Source organism: Vipera berus (assembly GCF_964194415.1).
Source record: "Vipera berus genome assembly, chromosome: 6".
NCBI lineage: Eukaryota > Metazoa > Chordata > Lepidosauria > Squamata > Viperidae > Vipera > Vipera berus.
In genome coordinates, this window is record NC_138208.1 from 70168373 (window position 1) to 70176961 (window position 8589).

The 8589-nt window shown below is 38.8% G+C and overlaps 1 protein-coding gene across 1 annotated transcript in view; it reads right to left on the reverse strand.

Moving 5' to 3' along the window:
- PARPBP (PARP1 binding protein) overlaps nt 1–2905 on the reverse strand; it is a 40026-nt gene extending 37121 nt beyond the window's left edge. The window contains exon 1 of the mRNA XM_081330263.1: nt 2752–2905. Coding sequence (XP_081186389.1) covers nt 2752–2901 — 150 coding nt within the window. The 5' untranslated portion in view covers nt 2902–2905. The remainder of the gene's footprint in view (nt 1–2751) is intronic.
- Between the last annotated feature and the right edge of the window lie 5684 nt (nt 2906–8589).

Sequence of the window (8589 nt, forward strand, 5' to 3'; positions counted from 1 at the left end):
CCTGAAGGACAAGATAGAAAGGAAATGTGACAGGTGAACATATAAAAGGATCGAATGTTTTTACATTATACTGGTTGTTGAATTACATTTATACAGTGTAATTATTGAATGATTTACTAGGAGCAATAATACTATAGTGCTTTGAAAGTTTCTGTGGGCTTATGCTATATTATCAAATAATAACTAAGTTTCTCTGTTTGCTGCTTTATCCCACAGCACTTGAAGGAATTTTTGTTCCAACAAAACATTCAACTTGTTTCAAGTTTTGCTCTAAAGTTTTATTTTCCCCATTAAAATAAAAGAGATCTAAGTGTAGGTTAGTCTGATTTATTAGACGTTTTTGGATATTAAAGTGGTTTGTTCCACATGGTATAAGATTGCAGCTTAAAGATAGTGGAATATATTTTTTTCACTAATGTTTCTGAAACCAGTTCTTCGAAGTGCAACAGCTAGTTAAGTTCCAATATAATTCAGGCAAAATCTTTTCTCACAAGATGAGGAATTTTCAGGGCTTAAATTTGTTTATACTGGTATTGTAAAAACAATTTAAATCCAAATAAAAATGCTGTCCAAATATCAGTTTTCATGATCAGGTGCCCACCATGACAGCATATTATTCATAGAAAGGACTGCAAGAGTTTGTGGTAGAACTCAGAAAATGTTTTGCTAGGACCAAGTGCCAGCTGGCTAATTCATAAAGGAAGTTCATAAAGTTCAACAGCTTTAGTCAGTGATAGACAACAATAATATTGTATTTCAGAAGGGTAAAATGAAGAAAAATCTACAATTCTTAAAGCTTTGCAGTTCTAACATTTTGTAGTAATCATATTTTGTATCAAAGTTTAAAAATGAGTCTTTCCATAAAAGTATTTATTTTTTTGCATGACACTGATGAATGCATTTTAAAGATGTAACTATGGAAAAATGATTTAAGTGCTTCTTTTATAGGTTTTCTTCCCAATCCTTTTAAAATTTGCAGAATCTGAATATATTTTCTATATTAGTATTTCAATGCCGGTGCCTTTTTAGTTTTAAAAGCTAGTTTTCTGCAGCTATACCTGTCCTATGGAACAGAACCTCCCCAGAAAAACAAATGACATCAATCTTGTTAGCCTTTCACAAGGCTCTGTGAAGACTTAGCTTTTCCCTCAGGCATTTGGGTCAACATGTGAGGTCTTTTTGTGATGTAGTTTTTTTCCTTCTGGCGTTACTTTTTAACAAAGACTTCATGCATTTATATTGTTATGGTGGTTTTAATTTTTGTACACTACTATAAGAGGTGCACTTCTATAAATCATACATTTTTAAAAATTCTTTTTAAAGTAGGTTACCAGGCCATTTTCTTTACTTGGCTTCTTTATTTGGGACTTTCACTGAATATTTTATATATATTTTGTGATCATTTACAGCAATCTGTGGGCTGTATGTGGCCCTCAACAGCTTATAATATGGCTCCACAATAGCATAAACTTTTTAACATTATATATTTAGATACTTTAGCTATATTATATATTTTATATGGGGTTCAAGACAATTCCTCCTCACTCAATGAACCCCAGGCAAGCTAAAATATTGGATACTCATTACCCAGAGGGTCTATGTTATTCCTTAACAGATAAAATAAGCCAAAGTCGAACATTTCTATAACTGCACATGGTTAATTCGTATCATTGTCCTATCATATTTTATGAGGCAAAGGTAATATTTATGCTTGGTTAGTCAGCCAGACTAACAAGTCTAGCTTTTCAGTTTAAAACATACATTATTTTACATACATTATGTTGGGAATAGAGGCATAAACAAAGATATTTAAGTTGCATTATGGAATTACAAATAAAGCTGAAAATGATTTACGTTTCGCTTATTTTTCCTCTGCTTACAATTTTAGAGCATAAATTCCTTTGAGCATTAAAATTTCTATGGTTGATCTCACCAGAGAAAGTAAATTTTCTTGGAAATGTTTGATGAGATACTTCATCTTTCAACTGCAAGCAGTTGAAGAGAGATTAAAGAAAAAAATGATTCCAGTGTTAATAACAATTGTTTAATACATTCCTTTTCCTTTCACAGATCACTATATAATGATTAAACCATCCATTTTTTTTTACAAAAACCAAGCAAGTGACTGGCAGCAATTTAAAAAGTATTCTAGTCCTTGTGCACTGGTTGCCCCCAATGCCATGAGTTATATTTCTAACTGTCTAAAACCCAGAGGTGAATTGTGTTTCCCTTGGGAAGGTATTCCATAATTGGAACTCAACACTAAAACATTCCTACTTGGACTGAAAGTGAATGACCTATTGAATTTCCCCTACTGATTTTGGGTCTTCCAGACATACATCCTAACTACTATATAACATTGTCTCTCTATGTAACAGAAAATGTATTCTTCATTCAGATGTTTGTGAGGTTTGAATGTGCATACCCACCGTTTTTGCCATAAACATAAGAACTATGCTTTCTTATTTAAACCAAGAACTTACTATAGCAAATTTAGGAGCTGCAGTTTGTTTGAAGCCTAAGTGATGTACAAGCTAAGATATTAAATTAACTCTTTATGAGGCAGCTAATCAAAGCAAATAACACGATTTTGATTAACCCTTTAGTAGTTTTTCAAAATAAAATATTTTTCTATTTGCAAATATTAGAATAATGAACAAAATATTATTAAGATACCCTTCAAACATGTTTGGAGGACTTATGGACTCATTGACCTATTGTAAAATGCCCCTGAAATCAATATATATTAACCTTCTTATTGATTTCGGCAACAGATAAGAGCAAAGCCATCAGCATGCAATCTGCCCCACACACTGTAGTCCTTTCTGAATCTGAAAATAAGCGCCAATTTCTTCGGAAACATTTAATCATATTCCAAATGCTTTGCTGAAGAGGAGTCATAATCCTAAATAAAAATAAAATAAAATGTTAAAATCGTACAACTTGCAAATATTAAGAATTTACAATGGCTTTTATAAGGAAGGAAGACAGCAGCAATGGAAGGAAATGCAAAAGTTCAAAATACAAAATGGAACAGGAAGCAAAAGTAAAGACAACTTAAAATGGGTTATCAAGTTGACTGTGGCAAAAGAACACAGTGGGGGGAAGTATTAGACTTAAATATAAGATAGAATCCAATCTGGGCACTGCAGTTCAAGATTTTTGAAAAACTGGCTTTGAAGTTGAATATAAAAGATGATAAAGTACCGTAGTTTACGGCGTATAAGACTACTTTTTAACCCATGAAAATTTTCTCAAAAGTCAGGGGTCGTCTTATACGCCGGGTGCTGAAAATTTAGGGACAGGGCTGGCTGGAAAACCTGGAGCGGATCTCCCATTTAGTCTGCGCAGGGAAAGCGTGACCAATTGGAGAAGAAGCTGCAGTCTGTGATTTTTTACAGGCTGGGGTCTGGGCGTCTTTCCTTCTAAAGTTGAAGAGCAGCTGTAGTATATCCCAACTTGAAAGGCAGGTGGGGAAGGCAGCAGCCAGAGCAGCGGCTTAGCTCTAAGGACACATTTGACTCAGGAACTGGGCGGGCTGGCTGGAAAACCTGGAGCGGATCTCCCATTTGGTCTTTTTTTAAAAAAATCCCATTTATATCCTGCCCTTCTCCGAAGACTCAGGGTGGCTTACAATTTAAAGCACAAATCAATGTGCTTAGCAATAGCCTTCATTCTGTGTATATGCCTGTTTATTAGGGCTTTCACACACCCCCAAGCAGCATTATTACAAAGTCAGCTTATTGCCCCCAACAATCTGGGTCCTCATTTTACCTACCTTGGAAGGATGGAAAGCTGAGTCAACCTTGAGCCTGGTGGGATGCGAACCTGCACTAATTGCAGGCAGCTGGTGTTATTTAAGGCTCTGCGCAGGGAAAGCTTTAGAGTGAATTAGGAAAAGTGAAAAAGTGAATTAGGAAAATAGGGAACGGTTGCTGGAATTGGGTATGTGTATCTTAACGAAGAGAAGGGTGAGGGGTGACATGATAGCAGTGATCCAATATCTCAGGGGCTGCCACAAAGCAGAGGGAGCCAAGCTATTCTCCAAAGCACCTGAAAGCAGGACAAGAAGCAATGGATGGAAACTAGTCAAGGAGAGAAGCAACCTAGAACTAAGGAGAAACTTCCTGACAGTTAGAACAATTAACCAGTGGAACAACCTGCCTCCAGAAGTGGTGAATGCTCCAACACTGGAAGTTTTTAAGAAAAGACTGGACAGCCATTTGTCTGAAATGGTATAGGGTTTCCTGCCTTAGCAGGGGGTTGGACTAGATGACCTCCAAGGTCCCCTCCAACTTCTTCTTCTTCTTCTTCTTCTTCTTCTTCTTCTTCTTCTTCTTCTTCTTCTTCTTCTTCTTCTTATTATTATTATTATTATTATTATTATTATTATTATTATTATTATTATTAGTTTAATCCACTTGCACTGTTTTATGTTTACATGTTTGATGACAAACAGCCTTATGTTTATAAGTGACAGTTTTCCTACTAAGCACCTGCATGTCATAAGCATTTGAATTAAAATTACCATATTAAAATCAAATCTGATGTTTTTTAATTTTTATTTGGTATGCGTTGGAAGAGGGGTAGTCTTATACGGCGAGTATAGCCCAAACCCTATAATTTAACAGGAAATGTAGGGGGTCGTCTTATACGCCCAGTCGTCTTATACGCCGGAAAATACGGTAAGATCTCCCACTTGGGTCTCTTCATGTACTTGGCCTATAATTCCCATCAATTCTAGCTAAAGTAACCATTAGTCAGTCATCACTATGTTTAACATTTAGAAAATGAATCATAAGCAGAAAAAAATGTAACTGAGAACAGGAAGCTTAATGATAGGGCAGCACAGGGGAAAATAGTTTACCGTATATACTTGAGTATAAGCCGACTCGAGTATAAGCCGAGACCCCCAATTTCACCCCCCAAAACTGGAAAAAGTTATTGACTCGAGTATAAGCCGATCCGCCGTTCTGCAAGCCTCCGCCGCTGGCGGAGGCTGGATCCGCACTCTGCAACCCTCTGCCGCCAGCAGAGGCTCGATCCGCCATTTTGCAAGCCTGAATACACAGGAATACTTTGTGTGGCCGCGGCTCTCGGGGAAGCCCTGGCTGTCCGCTTCCTCGCTCCACGCTGCCATTCGGGGCCCGCGCATTCCCCGGGCAAATCGCGGCGCCCAGCAGGCGAGGAAACACGCCCGCTCCAGTCGCCCCCCCTTCCCTCAGGAGACGCGAAGCAAGTGACCGCCCGGAGCTTACCGAGGACTTGCTTCGGTGCTTCCAGGATCGCGCGCACCTCTCCCAAGCCGCTGCCGTCCGGAGACCTGCCGAAGTTTGGGGAGGTTTGGGGAGGTGCGCGCGCACCTCCCCAAACGTCGGCAGGTCTCCGGACCTCCGCGCCCTGCCTGCCTGCTTCTTTCCGCTGCGGAAAGAAGCAGGCAGGCAGGGCGCGGAGGTCCGGAGACCTGCCGACGTTTGGGGAGGTTTGGGGAGGTGCGCGCGCACCTCCCCAAACCTCCCCAAACTTCGGCAGGTCTCCGGACGGCGGTGGCTTGGGAGAGGTGCGCGGGATCCCGGAAGCACCAAAGCCTCGGCCGCGCACAAGTCCTCGGTAAGTTTTTTTGTTGACTGGAGTATAAGCCGAAGTGGAATTTTTCAGCCCAAAAAGTGGGCTGAAAAATTCGGCTTATACTCAAGTATATACGGTATATTTGACATATGATAGAATCAGCATAGGAATTCAAAAAAATTATAAACAAATTATTCCTTGATAAATGTATTTATCGTCTAAATTAATTATATGAATAGGGCTCACTTTTAAAGTCTTAACTGTTTATAGAGTCAGAACAATTTCAATTTATTTCATAAAAGCATAAAAAATAGCATAAATGTAATATAAAACAAAGCCCTACAATAATACAGTCTGTACAGCAGTGACCGTTAATTGCCAAAGCCTAGTTTGCCAGGCATTTTCTTCACTTAATTTATATACCTCCCATTCTTAAAAGCTCTGGACAGTCAACAATTAAGATCAACATAAAAAGCATCCTCTCAAAAATAAGAAACCCACCCACACTATAAACAAGACCGACATTCAATTAAAAATATACACAATCATGTGGTCACCATATTCCAGTCTTCACTGATAACATGCCCACCTCCTGTGCTAGATGGAATAACCAGGTCTTAATGGCTCTCCTGGAAACCAGGAAGGCAGCAGCAGACCTTCATGGCACTGAAATTCCAATTGGGACAGCAATTGAAAAAGCATACTTCTGAGGCCCATTAGATAACAATCTCATAAAATTACAAGGTCATGTTTTGTGAGATTACCAAAATACTCTCAGGCTTGTGACATCTGAGGATGTGGACAGCAACCTCTGTGCAAAGAGATCCATTACTTATAATTATGCCCTTCTTTGCTTGTAAACATGGCCGGAGAGGACATGAACTGGGCATGGAAGGTAAACGTCTCGAGAGAGAAAATGATGCCATAGGCCTTAAAAGAAGCAGTAGCTCTCCCCACCAATCCAAAAGTCATCACTTGAACCTATCCATCTGAATGATAATTTCATTTTTTAAAGTGTGGCACAAGCCTATGATCTTACTTCAGCACCATGCTATTGAAATGCTCACGAACATCCTGCTTTGTAATCTAATCTTTTCCAGATTTCAAACTGAAAATTCTGAAGTCTCTCATATGTTCCTTCATCCTCTTTTTGAAGATGACAATATTTGCTCTCCTCCAGCCTCATCTCCAAGAATTCCTGAGACAAGTTTAGCAAATGTTCCCATTAGTTTCTTTATATAGTAGGGTGCAATCAACTGACACTTTTAGTTCTTTAAATTGTCTAAGTTCTCTCTTACCCTTTACCTCATTGAGGCTGGAGTTCTCTCCTTTCCCCATTGACGTAATAAGAAGCAGCTAGAGCTCCATTTCCCTTCTGAGACAAGATAGTCATAAAATAGCAATAGCACTTAGACTTATATACTGCTTCACAGCTCTCTAAGCCATTTACAGTCAGCATATTGCTCTCAACAATCTGGGTGCTAATTTTACCAATCTCGGAAGGGTGGAAGGCTGTGTCAATCTTGAACTGGTGAGAATCAAACTACCGGCAGTCAGCAGAATTATACTGCCTTCTAACCCCTGCGCCACCACGGCTCTTGGTGGGGGCAGAATAGGAGCAATTCTGATCTCTCATCATTACCCTATTACCAATTCACCACTTTTTCTTCTTTATAGACCTACATCTACCTTAGCTTTTACTTCTAATGTGCCTGAAGAATACAATTTAAGTTACTTTTGTTTTTTGTCAAGTGAACATAGAGTCGCCATAGAGATGAGCAGTCACAGGAGTCTCCTAGATTCACAATTCTTACTAGAGCAGGAAGTAAAGGTTGCAGTCAGAGGAGTCTTTGGTCAGCTTCACCATACTTGTCAGTTTTGACCTTTCCTGAACTAGATGACACTGAAGTTTGACTATCATCATTTTCTCCACGTTTACCCTGAAAATAACCTAAAAGCTACAGCTAGCACAGAAACCACTGAATAAGTAACACATGTTGTGAGAGCTATATTGGCTTAGATTAGGCTTTTGGATCCATTTCAGACTGCTGGCTATTACCTATAAAGCCTTCTATATATTGGTTCTTTGCCACCTTCAGGGCCATATTAACAATACCTCCTAGCTAAAAGAGAGCACCGCAGGCACTTATTTCCGAGACACCAGTGTGCACGGCCCCAGATGGATTTCTTGGTGGCAGATGGTTTACATCACCAGGTCAAGATTATACCTTACCTGTTAATAGAAAGAGTAAAAAGGTGCTCTTTTATAAAGAACCATAATTAGGCTAATAGGGATTTTTTTTATCAATACATTTAATTTAGTATTGTTGCTGCTCATTTTATCACTGTTAAGCCACCTAGGTCTGTGAATAGGCATTTTCCAAATGAATGAATAGCTAAAAAATTAGACAATGATCAAATAATCTGTTACCTCTGGATCAATACAAACTTGGATTGAGAGTCAAGTGATAGCATAAAGTTTACCAAATAGTTTTTCTTAATTAACTGTCTACTTGCTATATTGAATGAAAGGCCAAAAGACAAGGAAGATTAGATAACCTTTATTGTCATTTTTTTCCTGTGAGCACAATGGCACACATTAAAAAAATGAAATTTAGTTGCTTCCTCTAAAAGTGTACACATACATAACACACATTTAAAGCATACTATATACAACATATGTATAGACCTACACCAGGGGTAGGCAACCTTGGCTCTTTTATGACTTGTGGACTTCAACTCCCAGAATTCCTGAGCCAGTCATAAAAGAGCCAAGGTTGTCTACCCCTGACCTACACCCTTACATATAAGTAACATATAAATATTAATCACTGTCCATCTTGAATATATAATGGCAGTTTTAGAGTTCACAAGGTTAATATTGTATGGAACAAAACTGTGACTGAATCTGGATGTTCTGCTTCGGATACCACGAAGCCTCCTCCCAGAAGGTAACAAGGAATACAGGTCGTGAAGAGGATGTGTAGAGTCCAAGACAATCTTGCAGACCCTGCTCAAGCA